General features: G+C 37.9%; 1 protein-coding gene across 2 annotated transcripts; it reads left to right on the top strand.

The window, feature by feature from the left end:
• The first annotated feature begins 11,536 nt into the window (after window positions 1-11,536).
• Window positions 11,537-18,948, top strand: LOC131541107 (cytosolic phospholipase A2 gamma-like). 2 transcript variants are annotated; one of them, XM_058776650.1, is made up of 15 exons: window positions 11,537-11,687; window positions 12,002-12,027; window positions 12,184-12,295; window positions 12,383-12,525; window positions 12,610-12,811; window positions 13,154-13,259; window positions 13,339-13,479; window positions 15,121-15,186; window positions 15,274-15,333; window positions 15,531-15,656; window positions 17,219-17,362; window positions 17,612-17,689; window positions 17,764-17,918; window positions 18,335-18,500; window positions 18,578-18,948. In XM_058776650.1, the coding sequence occupies exons 2-15, from the start codon at window positions 12,002-12,004 to the stop codon at window positions 18,739-18,741; spliced, it is 1,689 nt and encodes a 562-aa protein (XP_058632633.1). In that variant the 5' UTR covers window positions 11,537-11,687; the 3' UTR covers window positions 18,742-18,948. The 2 variants fall into 2 exon arrangements, with proteins under 2 accessions (XP_058632633.1, XP_058632632.1); XM_058776649.1 differs by having other exon boundaries at window positions 11,550-11,687; window positions 12,002-12,295.
• Window positions 18,949-19,342: the final 394 nt, after the last annotated feature.

Here is a 19,342-nt window from a genome sequence, read left to right as displayed (position 1 = left end):
TTAGATATAATCACCATATTTATAAAATACAAACCATCATATTTAAATTATGATATTGAAACTGTTTTCTATTTGAATATAGTTTAAAATATAATTTATTGCTGTGATCAAAGCTGAATTTTCAGCATCATTAGTCCAGTCTTCGGTGTCACATGATACTTCAGAAATCATTCTAATATTAAATATTATCAAAATATTAACAAAAACATTAACATTTGTGCTGCTTGATGTTTTTGTAGAAACTGTGATCCATTTGATCATTTGAATACAGTATGTCCTTGCTAAGTAAAAAATATAAATTAACTTAACTTTTAAAAAAAAAGTACTTATCCCAAACTACACAAAAGACCTAGGCCTGGTTTCACCTGGTTTAAGCCAGGATTAGGCCATAGTTCAATTAGGACATTTAAGTATCTTTTATAAACGTGCCTTAGCAAATACTCGTGTGCATCTTGAGACAAAACAATGACATTGACATACTTTAAGATCAGTCAGTGCAAGTTTCTTCGAGTTAAAACAGTTCAGACATGCATTTTAGTCTAGGAATAAGCTTAAGCCTTGTCTGTGAAACCGGGAGCTAGAGTATTTAATGAGGCAGGATCTGGAGCAACTAGAGTCTTTAACCCTGAGTACACACAATTTGCCAAAAAAGGTTGTGTAACATAACTGGCTCTGCAGAGACCAGATTGTGCATCTGATAGAGAGAAAATCACAGAGATTATGAGGTGTTACTGTAACACACCCTTCAACATATGTAACATCTCGGCTTTCATCAGTGCAACAGCAGATGTGTTAAGAAACAACACCCACGCTTGTGCTGAGAGCATTCTGTAGGGCAGAATAAAGCCGAGTTGATCAAACTGAGTTTCAAAATATTCTGTTGTATTATTTTACATTTACTTTGTCTTGTTTTCTGAAATATGTTATAAAATGAAGTGAGTTTTTGAGAGAAACAAGACAAAATATCTGTCAGTGTCTTGTTTTCCCTTTGAATTAAGTTGAATTTTCTAACCCCACTGGAAAATATTTGTTCTTGCTCTATAAGCTCACTTCATTTTGAAAATGTTTTGAAAACATTTTCCAAAAAAAAAAGTTATGTTGCATATTATGTTTATATATTTGCACTGTAAAACAAGGTAAAAAATATGTTTAATATATTTGTAATATTAACGCATTAATATGACAAAAATAATATTCGCTTCCACTAGTGTATGGGGTTCAGTACGGGTGCAGGGGACGTCGTATGTGGACACTGGCGGTTTGACAGCAAAATCTGAGCTAGGAGAGCAAATGCGCGGATGCAAAGCCCCCAGTTCCAAAATTCTGTTCCTCGTAGGAGCCCTTTGATATGTAGGCGGTGTCAACATGCTGGTCATTTCGCTGGAGACTGTGATGGAGAGCGTGTTCCTCCCCGCTCTGGGCTTTCTCCCCGGCCTGCATTGGCAAACAGGGGACAGCAGTCACGCTATGTTCGGCTGTCGGAAAACTAGTTCCCACCGACTGCAAAGCCACCGTTCGGTTGAGGAGTCTATTGGCTCTATTCCAAGTTGTATTGATTATGCACCTCAATTAGTTTCGCCATGTCCGCATCTCAGTGTCCTCTTTGGAGGAGCTCCGATTCCCTGTCTAACAGATATGGGGTCAATGGTGACAACTCTTACAGAGAGTTGTTTTCGTAAGTATTTTGACCCTTTGGGGTGGGAGGGGCTTAAGCCTTGCCAGTGGCTTCAATTTCGGGCTGCTAATGGGCTTGAGATCCAATATATAGGATATGTGGAGCTAGATATTGAGTTGTGTGGCAGTTTGGTGCCAAAGTGCGGGGTGTTGGTTGTTGCAGATCCTCCTGGTGGGCTGTGTGCCCAGGTCCCTGGTGTTCTGGGGATGAATGTCATCCGGCGGTGCTACCAGGAGCTTTTTGGGCAGCATGGACCCGCATTGTTTAGGTTACCTGCTGTATTTCAAGCCCCAAATGTTATGGTACAGGCTGTTCAGTATTGTTGTCAAGCTAGTGCTCAGCCGGGCGAGTTTTACACTGGTATGGTTAGAGTCCGAGGCTGCCGAGCATGTCGTATCCCTGGTGGCACCATGAAGCTAGTGCCTACGACCTGTTCAGCACAGTTTTCAGACTCTGTGGTATTGTTTGAACCACTCGAGACAGGATTACCTTCTGGGTTGTTAGCATCCCCAGCACTGATCAGAGTTGGTCAGGCTTCTGCTTATGTACCCGTAGTAAACGTAGGGACTCTAGATGCCTTGTTCTACCCACGTAGCCTGTTGGGTATTTTTAATGATGCACTTATTGTCAGCCTGCCCCCAGGTGTTGCCGAAGTGAAATCCATGTCTGCTTCTCTGGGGTCTCAGGCCCCCCAGTTAGGTTCTAGTGTGCTGGAACAAATAAGGGCTATGGATCTGTCAATGTTAACAGGGGAGGAAGAGTGTCGAGTTAGAGCCCAACTCCAGAAATATCAGATGGTGTTCTCCTCCCAGGAGGGAGACTTGGGGTGTACTAACCTTATTGTTCATGAGATTCCTCTTTTAGATGACATCCCTGTTAAGCAGCGTTACAGGCGGATTCCACCTTCAGATTATGAGGCCGTGAAAGCTCACATCAATCAACTGCTGGATACGCAGGTGATAAAGGAAAGTTGCAGTCCTCGCGCGTCTCCAATAGTCTTGGTTAAAAAGAAGGATGGTAGTCTATGCATGTGTGTGGACTACTGTCAGTTGAACTCCAAGACCCGTAAGGATGCATTTGCATTGCCTCGTATTGAGGAGTCTGTTGACGCTTTGGTGGGGGCCCGCTGGTTCTCGACATTGGACTTGGTCAGCGGTTGTGGAGGGGGACAGGTTTAAGATGGCTTTTTGTACCCATTTTGGGTTATTCAAGTACAATCGGATGCCGTTTGGCCTTTGTAATGCTCCTAGCACTTTTCAGCGGCTTATGCAATGCTTGTTTGGAGACCAGCAGTGTCAGTCTGTGCTCCTTTATCTGGATGACATTGTGGTGTTCTCGTCTTCAGTGGAGCAGCACCTTATGCGGTTGGAGGTCGTTTTGAGTCGGCTAGAGCAGCCAGGGCTGAAGGCAAAGCTGGAGAAGTGTTCATTTTTTCAGAAGGAGGTAAGATATCTGGGTCACATCATTTCGGCTGAGGGGGTGTCCACGGACCCCAGTAAGATTCAGGCAGTGTCTCAGTGGCGTTGTCCAGAGACGGTCGGTGAGTTGCGCTCCTTCCTGGGCTTTGCAAGGTACTACCGCCGTTTTGTGGAGGGATTTGCTAAATTAGCGGCCCCTCTACACAGGCTGGTGGCCGAGTTTGCAGGTGCAAAGCCCAGGAAGTTTGTTTCTGCAAGTTTTGTCACGGCATGGACTGAGGAGTGTCAGCAGAGTTTTGACGGGCTGAAGAGCAAGCTGACGTCCTCTCCAGTCCTTGCGTACGCTGACTTCTCCCGACCTTTCATCTTGGAAGTTGACGCTAGTCACTCAGGATTAGGAGCTGTTTTATCGCAGGAGCAAGAGGGCAGGGTAAGACCTATAGATTATGCCAGTCGCAGTCTTCGGCCCACTGAGCGCAACATGACGAACTATAGCTCTATGAAATTGGAGTTTGTGGCGCTCAAGTGGGCCATGCCTGAGAAATTTAGGGAATATTTGTTGGGGCAGAAATGTGTGGTGTATACCAACAACAATCCCCTTAGCCATCTTGCTTCTGCAAAACTTGGTGCAACGGAACAGCGCTGGGCAGCACAATTGGCCTCTTTTGACTTTGAGGTCTGGGAGGAGTAACAAGAATGCCGATGCTCTGTCCAGACAGGACCCATCAAGGGTGGAGGGGTCACATTTTGAGTTATTGGGAACTGTTGTCCCAGTTGAGGTCCGACAATCTCTGGCCCCGGCAGCCACACAGGCCACCATTGCCTCTTTGCCAAATCGCTTGGTGGGGGATACTGGGGCCTTGCAGAGGGCTGATGTTGTTTTTGGGGAAGTTCTGGGGTTCTGGGAGAGGCGGACCTTTCCAAATAGTGAAGAACGCCGGCAGCTCTCAAAGTCTGCCTCAGTTCTGCTTCGACAGTGGGACAGGTTGGACGAGCAAGATGGGGTGGTTTACCGTCGGGTTTTCCGCCCAGATGGGGGGAGGAAGTTTTTCAAATACTACTTCCACAAGCCTTGCGTAGTGAAGTTTTGACAGTGGTGCATCAGGAACACGGGCATCAAGGAATTGAATGCACCACGGAATTGCTAAGACAGCGGTGTTATTGGTCTGCTATGGGTTCCGATGTAATCCGGTGGTGTCAAGATTGTGAGCGGTGTCAGGTAGTTAAAGATGCACAACCTGTTGCTCATAGCTTTATGGGCCACTTGTTGGCTTCTCGGCCAAACGAAATCTTGGCAATAAACTTTACTGTACTGGAGGCTTCACGGTCAGGAATAGAGAATGTGCTGGTGATGACCGACGTGTTCACTAAGTACAGTTTAGCTGTTCCAACTCGAGATCAACAGGCAGAAACCGTAGCTGGGGTATTAGTCACCGAGTGGTTTTATAAGTTGGGCATTCCAGGTTGTATACATTCTGACAAAGGTCGGAACTTCGAGTCCAGGTTGATGCAACAGTTGTGTGATCTTTACGCGATTAGGAAGTCTCGCACTACACCGTACCATCCAGCTGGTTAACGGCTAGCGCGAGCGGTTTAACCGCACCCTTCATAATCTCTTGCGTGTCCTCCCGGTCTCCAGGAAAAGGGACTGGGTGTCGTGCCTCCCTCAAGTGTTGTTTTATTATAACACTACTCCCCACCAGGCTACCGGTGAATCCCCATATATCCTGATGTTTTGTCAGGAACCGAGGCTTCCGGTGGACTTTCTCCTTGGACGGGTTCAGGATGTAATTCCTGGTGATGTACACGAGTGGGTGGCTGAACACCAAGCCCAGCTGCAGGCCGCCTTCGAGGGAGCTCGGGAGCGGCTGCAGGTGGCAGCATGCCGACGTAAAGCCAACCAGGATCAGCGAGTCCGGAATGTACCCCTGGCAGAGGGCCAGCTAGTTTATCTCCGGGAGTGTGGTAGGAAGGGCCACCAGAAAATACAGGATTTGTGGAGTCCAGTAGTGCAACAAGTAGTGCGGGCACCAAAGGAAGGTGGGGCTGTCTATTATGCCAGTAGGTGAGTCCGATAAGATTAAACATGTCCATCGCTCATTGTTGAAGGTAAGACATTCAGGAGAGTTTCCCGTGCAGGGCCCCCAAGGTTCTCCTCCTGCACAGCAAGTGTTACAGGAGGAAGAGGAGGAAGTTGATGATGTAGACCTTTTAAGGCTTGTCCCAGGGGAGCATTGGGCTCCTGGGGCAGTAAGGGGTGAAGGGCTAGGTAATGGGGAACCATCCGGTGTCGGTGCGATTATTCCACCTAGTGTAGTTCCTTTAAGGAGTGATGTTGGCCCTGAGACTAGGGAGGCTAGGGAACCGGTTGTCGGTCCCGAAGTGATTATTGGCCCTTCTATAGAGGAGGATGGGGTAAGGAGAATTGTCATTCAAATGTCCACTGTATCCCTCGGGCAGTGGGGGTGTCTACCTCGGATACCGGTTTAGGAGTAGTTTCTAATACGGTTTCGGTCCTCTTTAGGCCTTGGTATTAGTTCGTCGGGACGACGATTGGAAAATGAGGGGTAGATTGTGGCATGCGTTATGGTTGGGAGTTGTGACGTCAGTAATTAGCGTCATGCTAAGCACATATAAGCATCACACACCGGTAGCTCAGGTATATGAATCCCCTCTGGGATGCTGCCGTTCCTCCTGGCTGGGTTGTTTGTCTGCTGCGGCGTGCTTCGGTATTTGGCAAAGTGAATGACTTTTAGCCTGGTTTTAGTGTACGCGAACGCGGACGGATGATGATTCCTTTTAAACGGAGTGTTTGAATGCTTTGACTACGTTCCGAGTCCCACAACGACTTGCTGGTGAGTGGAGAATGTTTGATCGTCTTAAGTTTGGGTGAACAGTTTATCATGGCTCTTCATTTTGTTAACTGGTACAACATCAAAAATACAGCAGTATATTTCATTGTACACATGTGGTACTTTTTATCCCTGTGTTCACCAAACCCATCTTGAGTGTTTGCTGCTAAAAAGCTCATTTTTTTGTTTCATCTGACCATAGAAGCCAGTCCCATTTGAAGTTCCAGTCGTGTCTGGTAACTGAATATGCTGGAGTTTGTTTTTGGATGAGCGAGGAGAATTTTTCTTGAAACCCTCCCAAACAACATGTGGTGATGTAGGTGCTGTTTGACAATTTTTTTTTAAGGTTTTCTGACCCTGAGACTCAACTATTTTCTGCAGTTCTCCAGCTGTGGTCCTTGGAGAGTCTTTAGCCGCTCAAACTCTCCTTCTCACCGTGCATTAGTACGATATAGACACACGTCCTCTTCCAGGCAGTTTCGTAACATTTTATGTTGATTGGAAATTCTTAATTATTGCCCTAATGGTGGAAATGGGAATTTTCACTGCTCTAGCTCTTTTCTTAAAGCCACTTAACTAATTTGTGAAGCTCAATTATCTTTTGCTGCACATCAGAAATATATTCTTTGGTTTCTTCACATATTCTTTGGTTTTTCTCATTGTGATGGATGATTAAGGGAATTTGGGCTTTGTTTTCGCTCCTATTTATATTTCTGTGAAACAGGAAGCCATGGCTGGATAATTTCATGTTCATAATCACCATGGAGTGCTCAAAATTGTGAATATGAATGGGAATATACTTCAGAGATATTTTACTCATAAGAATTTCTAGGGGTGCCAATAATTGTGTCCAACGTGTATTTGAGAAGAAACATTTATTTTATAATGATATTTCCCTCCATTGTAAATTCTTATTATCCAATGAAAGGTTAGATTTTTGTGAATTTTTAAAATAAAATATCAAAAGGATTAACAATGCAAATTAATTTTCACAGCCGCCTTTGATCATATTTACCAAGGGTGCGGATATTTTTGGCCATGACAGTAAGTGTCAATGCATTTAAGAAAAATAAAAGACATTTAAATCACCATTTTGCTACCCTTTTGCTGCACCTTTGGCTCAGAATGCATTTTGAAACTCTCATTGCATTTTGCTACAATTATCACGCGGTATCATGATGAAAATGCAATCCCAAGTGTCCTACCCCTAAGTCTAAATGCATTTAGGAAAAACAGCATTTAAATGATAATTTTGCTACAGTTTTTGTTTGGACATGTTAAAAATATCTAATCAATTTGGGTAATACATGTTCAGTTTAATTTTGCAACTTATAAAGCTTTAAAATATATTTTTAATTTGCATATTAAAACTAGTGTAGAAAATGGCAAATTTAAATTATATAATTGAATTTTCATTTTCATTTTGCACTAAATGTTGCACATATGTATGGAAAAATGTACATTTAAATACAGAAATACATTGCCATTTTACATATTGCATTGCCATTTTGCATATTACATTTCAAATTGAATTTTGCTACACATATGCTTCCATAGAAAGCATGATCCTTGGACTCTGTATGAAATACTGTATGTAAACCAGGATTTTGGATCTACTGTAAGTAAAGTTTTGGTAACACTTTAGAATAGGGAACACTTATTCACTATTAACTCCGACTTTTCCCTCAATAAATACTTAATTTGATGCTTATTAATAGTTAGTAAGGTAGTTGTTAAGTTTAGGTACTGGTTAGGATTAGGGATGTAGAATAAGGTCATGTAGAATAAGGCATTAATATGTTCTTAATTAGTACTAATTAATGGCTAATATTCTAGTAATATGCATGCTAATAAGCAACTAGTTAAGAGACCCTAAAATAAAGTGTTACCAAAGTTTTTTATGGAGATGGTGAGTACATTTTTGCAAGCCCATGTCTTTGTCAGTAAGTCGATAGTTAGTATTGTTTTATTAAACAAATTAATATTAATTTGTGTTTGTTTGTGTGTGTGCATGTGTGTGTGTGTGCGTGTTTTTGTGACATATGAGGACACAAATTTGTATAATGACATGGGTATGACAGGTATTACAAGGAGAAGGTGACTTATGAGGACATTTCCCCATGTCCCCATATTTCAAAAGGCTTATAAATCATACAGAATTCGTTTTTATTTATTTTTTTGAGTAAGTAAAAATGCACAAAGTTTCCTGTAAGGGGTAGGTTTAGGTGTTGGGCAATAGAAAATACAGTTTGTACAGTATAAAAACCATTACGCCTATGGAATGTCCCCACAATTCTCAAAAACAAATGTGTGTGTATGTGTGTGTGTGTGTGTACTTTCCCCTCATGATTCAGAAGTTTTGGAAATTAAAATCTTCTACCATATGATCTTCAGAGGAAGTGAGTATTCATGTCTAGCATTAAGACATACTAGCATGAATTTATTTTTAAAGGAATAATCACACTATTGTTCTTCCAAAACAGATGTCTTCAGGCATAATGTTTTTTCTTTGTCTTTTTTTTTTTTAACCCCAGATGCGCCAAGGATCTAGCTGACTATTGATAAATTGGAGGAGGACTGCTCTTTATCTGCTGTGTTTGTCACTTCTGGTGCAGAGTCATGGACATTTTGTTGTATGATTTGATTTGACTTATTATTACATTAATACAGCTAGGATTCAGAATTAAAATACAATGCAATATATAAGTAACCCTGTAAGAAATGCAATTTTTAGTTTGTCGATTCCTCCTGGGGGCTCTGAAGAACTGTTAATGAAGAATTCATTGATAATGTAAATTTACATTTGAAATTCTGAATAATAAAATATAATATGTGCTGTTGCATATATCCTTTGTGTTTTGACCACTAAACAATATTAGTGATGCACGATCATGATTTTTCATGGCCGATTCCGATACCGATTTTTTACAAGCAAACTGGCCGATTCAGATACCGATTTCCAATTTCTTTCTTTTTTACATTTTTTTTATCAAGCAACAAACAAGAAAGAATGAAAGTATACATAGACAATATGTTTATTTGGTATTTAACAGGCCAAACTGGGTTTTAGCTATTGAAAACAATAACTGTAACATCTGAAATTAACAGCAGTAACTGCGCAGTAAGTAGGCTACATTCAATACAAACGTACTGACAAAAGCATTTAGCTTTTGTTTTTAAATTGGGTTGAAACTATAAACTGGCCTTAAATGAAAACATTAACTGTAACCATATAATTTTAAAGGCAACAACTGTATAGTTCCACAATCAAAACACATTCGACACTCAGCATTAAGCATTTGTTTTCGTTTTTAAATTTGGTGTGAAGAAAAAAGGTCTTTACCAGTGAAACTAAATAAAACCAAAGTAGGCTATATAAATAAATTATACCAAAATTTTAAATCAAATAATGTTTATTTCTGTGACTTGCAACTGTGACTATTGCTGTGACAATAATGTTTATTAATAATGTACTGTATTTTCATTAGCATATTTGTGCATCTACAGCTGAATGTGTTTTTTACAATCAATAGACAACACACCTATAGGTTTGATGTTAATATTTACTTTTAATAAATGCATTGTGAGAAAAAAATTGCAATGGTTCATCTTGCAGGAAAGACGAACTGGTTGGTTAAGATAATTTTGTGTTTGGATGGCTGTGCTAATTGTTTTGAGAACAAGTACACTGCATTGGAGAAAAGTATCAAATCGATTGAGAAAAACTGTAGGTTTGCTTTTCCATATTGCGCCATAATCTGAAAATAATGCCCTTCCTATGTCACCATTAACATTATTTAAAAATCTTTTGTCATAATATTGAATAACACTGGGCTGCACTCACTTCCTCGAGGAATTCCATGATCTATCTTGTATATCTTTGAATACTCTACTTATGTTGTTCTTTCAAGCAGAAAATCCATTAATCCAGTTGAACAACTTCCCTCCTGTTCACATACATTTAAGTTAAATTAAAAGTCTTATGTTTTCTCAATATCAACTAAAACCCCTATCAGTACTTCTTTATTTGCTTGTGCTTTCCTGCATTGGCTTCTATATTTAAAACAGAATCCATAATATTCCGTCAACGCCTAAATTCTATACTTTTAATATCCTCTGATATACTATCATTACTGTGGACTTTGACAAATACTTCAGCTAGCATTTCAGCTTTTTCATTATCCGCCACTGCTATTTTTCCTTCCTAATTTTTTTTAAAACCGGTGTTGTTTGATTTCTATAGCCTATAATTCTCCTATTTTTCTTATTGTGCCCTATGCTTCACTTAAGTCAATATCTTCCCCTATTGCATTACACCAGTCTCTCCAGTTCTTCTTTGAACTGCTCGAACAGTTCTACTTCTGCACAGACGAGAGGATGAGAGGCTTCAAGGGACAAAACCATAAAACGCGAAGGCGAAATGATGACGTCACATGAAATGACCACAGGAGGACGCCAAAGTGTTCAGTAACCTACATTTTTACTTTCACACTGGGAAGAACATTTTTAATCAGCAGGTCCTCGAGCTTAAACATGCAGAAATGTCTGGGCTGTGTTAGTAGGCATACTTCACTGTGTTTAGTGAAAATAGCCTTTGTGTTTAAAGTAGCACATAAATATAAATATTCTTATAAATCTTCTACTATACAACAATTTACAACCATCAAAAAGCTGAGTTAATAAACAGTCCACGAGTCTTGTGTGAGAGTTCCGAGGAAATTGATTTAATTGCACCAGTCATGTGATATAATTTAAATTTTTTTCTTTGGAAAAGAAACTGACCCTGACCCCTTACATAAACATTTATCCATTTAGCAGACGCTTTTGACAAATGATTAACACAAGCAATTTATCTAAATGTCCTGAGTGACAGCAGAACAACTGCTACAATCGTAAATACACATATCTCACTAAAGCACATACGATTAAATATGTTTTTATGTAATTTAATAGCAGATAAATACAGGAATATCAAAGGCTGGAACAAAATATGTTACACAATGTAATTTTAGTAATTGTGTTTTATTTCAGTGTTATTTTTGTAAATCAAGTTAAACTAAATTAAAAGGAGAAATGTTGCCTTAGCAATAGCTGTAGTAAAACAAGTTATAAAAGAAATAAATATTTAGTATTTTATTTCAAATAATGTCTTTTTAAAGCTGATGTATAGTTAACTACAATAACCCTATATCTATAATTGTACTCTTTGATCAGATTATCATAGTTTTAAAAATGCAACGATAGCCTGTTTTAATGATGGATTTTCATAGTTTAAGATTGAAAGTTTGGAACAAATGTAAAACAATAAAATCCAGACATAAACGTGTAAAGTAGAAATAAATTATTAAGGCATAAAAGAAGGAGTTTTCAACACAGTTTTAATGTGACCTCCATTTAACAACAAAACAAAAGCTGAGATCTGTTTCAGAAACCCTGCTGGGACATTAAAGTAGTTAAACAATAATATAAAGAAAGTCATAGAAATGCAATCATGGGTAAAATAGTTCTACTTTCCCTGTTTAATAATTGACCACATTTGTACTGCAAATTTGCATGAAGATTTTCCCAACACGGAAATTACTTGAAATAATGTTTTCTGTTACTTCTCTGAAGTCCAGTTCATCATCTCCAGCCCTCACGATGATCCAGAGCCTATAAAAGAGCATCTTCTTGCCATTCTGAGAGAAAACGGCTGCTTTGTTATCGGTGAATCTCAGGATTTTACAAGACTAAACAAGAACAGTGAGTGTATGTTTTAAAACTGTGGTTTAATAATTGACATTTGAAACACTGCAAAAAAAAAAAAATGTAATAAAAAAATAGTGCAACAATTTTCACTCAGAAATTGCTAGTAAATGTTACAAATAATTAGAAATAAATAGCAAGTAATAAAAGTAATGGAATTTTTCTCCTAAAACTTACTCCAGTAATACTTGTTAATTTTACTAAAACATGACTTGTGATTTTTTTTTTTTTCTGAGTTTATCAAAACATTTTTCACTACATGTTTTCAAATTATTGCTTTTAACTTGAATGTCAACTCTTTTGTTTTGCAGATGAGTGCATCCAAACTTCAGGAAAAGTAATTCTGCTAGACACAATTAATGTCTATTTCAAACTGGATAATTCTTTGAATAACCTTCAGACTTTGTATTCAAATTTTAATTAAGAATATGTTAAATATGAGTATAGTTACGTTCAGCACTGGCCTATCTGTCTGTCTGTGTCTCGGCTGCAGAAGTGAGGTGAGAATCGGACACTCTCCTAATAAGAAGGAGGAAGAGTTTGTAGTCAAAAGGGGAGAAAACGTTTTTCAAAGTCTGCAGAAACTCAACATACCCTGCAGTCAGGTGAAACATCCATTTCATGTGCTTGCTATTCCTTCTTGAAAAATGGTCTAGTTGCTGATAATAAAATATTTGAAAAATCAATTTCAGGATGCGTTGCCACACATTGCATTACTGGGTTCTGGAGGAGGACAAAGAGCCATGGTGGGTTTGCTGGGATCCCTGGTTCAGCTTGAGAAAGTGGGTCTTCTGGACTGCATCCTTTATCTGAGCGGAGTCTCTGGATCCACCTGGTACGAACCCTGAGAAACAACAAACACACAGAGATTGAATTGGGTTGAATGTCAAAAATGAGAGCAGTATGTTCTTCTCTGAAGGTGCATGGCCTCCTTATACAAAGAACCAGACTGGTCCACCAAACTAGAGACCGTGAAAGACAAAATCATCGAGAGACTCAGCGGACCAGGAGTGAGCTGGGGAGACGCATTTGTCAAACTGAAGAAATATTACAATGAGAGAGACTTCTTCAGCTTGACTGACCTCTGGGCAGTGATGGTTGTCACATCATATGTGAAAGAGGTTTGTAAATATTCATTCTACAACCCTTATTCACACTTAAAAAAGTGGTATATTTTCAATAGATTGTTGATCATTCGATGCCAAGGAAAGTGAAGCACATAATACAGGACAGTAAACAATGCTGTATCATTCCTCTGATACAAACTACTTTGAGACCACTTTGAAAATCTGGCCAATCTGAATTTTTTGAGGCAAGACGGACAAAAGCAGCTTCAAGGAAGACGCATATTTTAAAGGATAATGTACCACTTAATAAATAATTATGTGGACCTGACATATTGGTTAGAGTTGAAACTTTTCATATCTTACATGTTATGGGATAATCCAACAACAACTTTCCAGATAGACGAACACACACTCACAGATCAGTGGGACCATCTCAGTAAAGACCCGTTTCCCATCTACACAGTGATCGACAAACAATACAAACAGGAGGAGAAGAGAGGAGGTCTGTGTTTGTCTGAAAAACATAGAAAGTGTTATTGTGCTCGTGTCTGCTGTTATATGGAGGTGTTTTCTGTCTGCAGACCCCTGGTTTGAGATCACTCCATATGAAGCAGGTTATTCCCTCACTGGAGCGTTTGTGGACACCTCCAGCTTCGGCAGCCAGTTTCACAACGGCTCAAAGAAAAAACAGCAGCCTGAAATGGACATGCTGTACCTGCAAGGTAACATATGTTTCTGCCACTGAACAAAAATAAAAAGGTAGCCTAATTGCGACGACTTCTTTTTTTTTTTTTACATTTTGCAATTCTGACTTTTGTTTCTCAGAAGTGCATCATAAAAAAAAGTCTCAATTGTAAGAAAACATTCTTTTTCCTTAGAATTGGACTTTATAAATAGCAACTGTGAGTTTATAGCCTATCTTAGAGGCATAGATTTGCCCCCTGACTCCTCTGCGCTCCCAACCACTCATGACCCACAGCAGTTTCAAGGAATCTAAAGTCTTTATTAATAGGTAGCCAACAGAGTTTTGAATGTTAAAATGTTTGACAATAATTACACTATTTTGATTTTGTAATCCAACAGCATACAACAGTATCAGCCCGCTGAGTGTCTTAATCACGCATAACTTTATTTTAATATTAATCCAACTGGATCGATGATGATTCTGATAGGAAACTCTACTGTTGCTGAAGGCTATTAACGAACACAACTTTCACCCGTTTCTGATTAACAGATACACCACACGCTCTTATCTCAGTGTTGTTTTTTATTTGGTGTATATTTCAGCTAACAGTTCACTTTGTACAGTTTAACAACTGAATTCAGTTTAACAACATTAAGTTAAAGTCCGTCCGTGGCGACTCAGGACACATGCTCCAAATTTGCACCACTCACATAGTTTAGCCTAGGCCTACCATAAAATCACATTAGCTATTTGTCCCAAATTTTTTGCTAATGTATAATGACTTCATCGTAGGCTGGGAGATTGTGACTTGTGCATCTTTCAGCACAATGTTTGTCTTTTGAGCTAATGACAGCCATAGATCGCGCTTTCTCTTTCCTTTGCTCTGTTTTGTCAAACACCGTACTTCAAACTCATCGATGCAGCTTTGTTAATTCCTGAAGTAAACTTTTGTATTAACTCTCTTGAAGTTGTTCAAAACACAGCGCTTCTTGTCCAATGTGCGACTATAGGGTCTTACACCGCCCATGTATTAAACTGTGTCCTTGAAAGCGTGCAGTTTTCTAAAGTTTTTAGTTTAACTTCTTAGATAATATAGTAGGCCTGTGTCATATTTCAGATGCGTCCGAATTACATCTCAATTTTGAGAGAAGTCAGAACTGCGAAAAAAGTAATCACTTCAGTTTATTTCTTGCAATTCTGATAAAAGAAGTCAGAGTTACGAGATATAAACTGGCAATTGCGAGAAAAACTGGATATATCCCTCAATTCTGAAAATCGCAATTGCAAGTTTATCATGCAATTCTGAGGTAAATTGTGAAAGCCAGAATTGTGAGAAATAAGTCGCAAATTAGCCTTTTTAATTTCACTTTTGTTAATTCAGTGGCGAAAACGGGCTTCCATAATAACAAAGTTACAGGAGAGATTATTAATATTTATAATATCAACGGACACTTAACATTGAACTACATGTGTCAAAACTAAACAGCACAGCGAGTAAAACTGAACATAATAACTTCCCATTACACAGTGATTTAAAGGAGCGATCATTTATGCTGAACAATTTAAGGGCTCAAATGACAATTTCATGCATTAGACTGTTATATTACACGTTTCATTTAAAAACTATGTGTTTTTGCATAATTTATTGCAATTATACACATAAATGTGTTTTCTGCAGCTCTGTGTGGCAGCGCTTTAGCTGATGGAAAGGAGATTAAGAAATTTCTCTTGGAAAAAATAAAAGGTACAGCTGTATTTGAAGATTCAGTCTAAGTTGAGAGTCATTTTTACTATCACGTGAACTATGATTGTATTTCATTCCCTCCCCCAGAGTTCTTTAAACATTTATTACCGACAATACAAACAGAGATGTTTGAGGAAATGAGGAAAGGTAAAGCATTTCTGCTTTTATTTATTGATATGTTTTATCTTTTGTGTCTACTTACATTACTAACATTAATATAAATGATGAATAAATATGGTAACAAATGTATTCCTGCACCTCTTTGTAAAGTGTTACTGAATAGATGATGAGAAATGGCTTTTGGACAAAGTGTGCAGTGTGTTCATGTTTGTTTTCTTCAAAAGACCCAAAAGGCCCACCTGTAGAAAAGTGTTTCCAGGTTCTCATGGATCTCATGGACATGAATCTCTCTGTTTTAAACGTCAAAGACCCTTCTGCTTTTGACCAATCCATCAGAAAAACACTGAAAAGTAAGAGTGTGTTAGAATTCATTCACTCACACACACACACACACACACACGTTTGTTTTTGTGAAAAGTGGGGACTCTCCATAGGCGTAATGGTTTTTATACTGTACAAACTGTATGTGCTATTGTCCTGCACCAACCCTACACCTAAACCTACCCCTTACAGGAGACTGTGCTATTTCAGATTTGCAATACACTCCATTCTGTGTGATTTATAAGCGTTTTAAAAAGTGGGGACATGGGGTAATGTCCTGAAAAGTCACCTGTCATACCCTTGTCATTATACAAATTTATGTCCTTATTTGTCACAAAAACACGCGCGCACACACACACACACACACACACACACACACATTTTAACAATTTATTTAAATCCACTTAAAATAAATTCTCTACAGGGACATAAATATTACAGATGCAGTTAAATGCATGTACAAAAATCATGGACCAGTGTCATACAACAGATCTTCACAATATTAATCACTCATGGGTATAAATAACAATGTCTCCGTCATATATGTGACCCTGGACCACAAAACCAGTCTTAAGTCTCTGGGGTATATTTGTAGCAATAGCCAACAATACACTGTATGGGTCAAAATTATCGATTTTTCTTTTATGCCAAAAATCATTAGGATATTAAGTAAAGATCATGTTCCATGAAGATATTTTGTAAATTTCTTACCGTAAATATATCAAAACTTAATTTTTGATTAGTAATATGCATTGCTAAGAACTTCATTTGGACAACTTTAAAGGTGATTTTCTCAATATTTAGATTTTTTTACTCCCTCAGATTCCAGATTTTCAAATAGTTCGATCCTAACAAACCATACATCAATGGAAAGATTATTTATTCAGCTTTTTTGATGTATAAATCTTCAAAAATTGACACTTAAGACTGGTTTTGTCGTCCAGGGTCACATATGATGCTACCTATGATAGCAGACATATATATATATATTTATTTATTTATTTTTAATTTTTTACTGCAGTGAATTTTTTATTTTTTTTTCACGGTTCAGTTTCTGAATTGACAATTGAAAAATGTTATTTAACATTAACAACCGGAATTTTCTTAAAAAAAAAAAACAGTCTACTGAACACAGTGAGCATAATTTGATGCCAGTTAAATAAAGCCTGTGAAAGACAGATGTACAAACTCTTCAGTGGGTTGGAATGTTCTAGATTTTCTTTTTTTTTTTTTTTTGTCTGAGACAAAAACTGAGACATTATCAATATCAAGTGATTTTGTCTGTTTAATGACAAAAAAACATTTTGATTTGAGATCAATACTTTTAAAAACACTATTTGAAATAAAAAGGTGATATTTCATATGTATATTAAAATAAATAAATACCTGTATTTAAAATGTATCAAGGTCTCTTGGCTTTTCAGCAACAGCAAAACATGAAAAACAAACTAATGGATGAAACTGCAAAACTGTGTAAAGTAACATTAAAAAAATAAATTAAAATCAGTTTTTGGCCAAAAACTAATTAACACAAAATACATGTTGCCAGATAACATGAAGTCAATCATGTACATGTTTCCTTCTTTTACAGAGCTCGGTGGAGGCAAACATCAGCTGATTTTTCCTATAGAAAAACTGAATCTTGCTGATAAACAAGCTGCAAAACTGTATATGAAGCAACACACTGAAGATGTGTGTAATCATCTGAGTCATTGGTTCAGTTTCTGGCCTTTCAGTAGGTTGATCTATCTTTACAATGTACAGATTTGTATAATGTACTTCACTTTTGATTTTCTAACGAGATTAACATGTGAACTGAGAAACGTTTTACTCAAAGATTCAATAAAGCTTCCAAAACAGACTAAAAAAATACTAAAGAAACATAAAAAAAACCCTTTTCATCTCCAAAGAACTAGTCAGCTGAAAATCAAAATATAGAATGTAAAGCAATATCATTTACTAAATTTAAGAATTTGTTTTACAGATGTTTGGATGAGCATTTGTAGATGCATGGCTCACTGGATCTGGGGCAGGAATTATAACTTCCTCCAGAACATGAATGGTGAGAACAGACCTGTTTAAGTGGCTGTTCATAGTGAATAATAAACTGACTTATTTCACGTTGTGATCCCTCAGATAAAGCAGCACTGTCCACTATTAATAAAAGTGAGACGAGAGACTATGAAGATGCCGGACTGTTGCTGAACTCTCCTTTCTTCTCAGTGCTGAGAAAAGAAAGAAACATTGACCTCATTATTTCACTGGATTTCAGCAAAAGCGATCCTTTCACGGTATTATACACACATATAGCACATACTACAATAAAAAAAATTTCCTCTCTGTCATGGCTTTACAAACCTGTCTCACTGTCTTTGTTCAGTAGAAAACAACAGGAGATTTTTTTTTTTAAAGAATCCTGCTGCTTTTTTCCTCATGACATTCATTGTGAACACCCTAACCTTAAAGAACATTGACAGATAATTACAAATACTGTGTACCATTTAAACAGATAAAAACAACAAGAAAACCATTTAAACAAAAGTGCATATGATTTCATTTTAACCATATATCTATAATACCTAGAGAAAGCATCCGCTAGCATCCCCATTCATCTCAAGCTGATGCTTTCAGTGAACAACAACTTTAATTTCAACTGAAATCTGTACCCAATTCGATAAATGAATGCTTTGCTGCTTTTTCACTGCAGACAGTGACGCAAACTGCTGATGTGTGCAAGAAACTAAAGATCCCTTTCCCCGAAGTCAACATTCCCAGTGAAGACCTGAAGAAACCGAAGGACTTCTATGTGTTCAAAGGCCAAAACTCTCCAACCGTGATTCACATCCCTCTGTTTAATGTGGCCAACTGTGGAGGCAAGTTACGATTGTCTAGCTGAATAGAAATTAAACATCAACTATGTTCTGATGTAAGTGTATTACTGTTTCTTCAGATGATATTAAGACCTGGAGGAAAAAATATCGCACCTTTCAAGATCCTTACAGCGCTGAGATGATCACTGATCTTATGGAGGTCGCTGGAAAAAACATCTCAAACAACAGAGAGAAACTGAAGGAGCAGATTGCGGCAGTCGTTGGGAAAAAAGCACACAACTGATGAGAATCTGAAGAGTGCACAATGTTGTGAAATGAAAAGGCAAAGCCATTACTGTTTGTTTTAATGTTTTTCTTTTTTATGTAAAATGATGTTCCAGTTCCAGTTAATGTTGACACATTTTTCAGATTAAATAATTAAACATTACTTACACTATCTACTATGTAACTAATGTTCTGTTTATTAAAAACAAAGCACATTTCTCATCAAGTTAGTGCTTTTTATGTATGTGAACATTTATACCAGTAATTAATAATTATAAGAACTCATGCATATTTTATTTGTGAACTGATGTTCAGCTGTTCTTTTTAATAGTCAACTTATTTTAGGACCATCAGTCACAATTCCTTTACTACACAATGCTGATCTGAAAAGTGACATCAAAGTGAGTTCCTTTCAGTTAGTCTTCTCATTAAAGGCAGGGTAGGTGATTTGGTTCAAAAAACATTTTTTGTTATGCAACCAAGCAACTAATCCGGTTTTGTCATGTGCCCGTCATGTTTAAGGGTGTGGAAATGTCCCCACAATAACAGACCGATGTGTAAAATGATTCTATAAAAAGATTTGGTCACACTTTATATTAGGTGGCCTTAACTACTGTGCA

Source organism: Onychostoma macrolepis, chromosome 05, assembly GCF_012432095.1.
Source record: "Onychostoma macrolepis isolate SWU-2019 chromosome 05, ASM1243209v1, whole genome shotgun sequence".
NCBI lineage: Eukaryota > Metazoa > Chordata > Actinopteri > Cypriniformes > Cyprinidae > Onychostoma > Onychostoma macrolepis.
Note: the sequence above shows the minus strand (reverse complement) of the source record. Positions and strands in the feature narration are given on the sequence as shown.

Bases quoted from the DNA above. Each gene is read 5' to 3' on its own strand.
- LOC131541107 (XM_058776649.1), top strand. From the start codon at position 12,119: ATGTTAAATATGAGTATAGTTACGTTCAGCACTGGCCTATCTGTCTGT. The intron at 12,296-12,382 runs GTGAAACATCCA...AATCAATTTCAG, and splicing joins TCAACATACCCTGCAGTCAG to GATGCGTTGCCACACATTGC. The intron at 15,187-15,273 runs GTACAGCTGTAT...TCCCTCCCCCAG, and splicing joins TCTCTTGGAAAAAATAAAAG to AGTTCTTTAAACATTTATTA.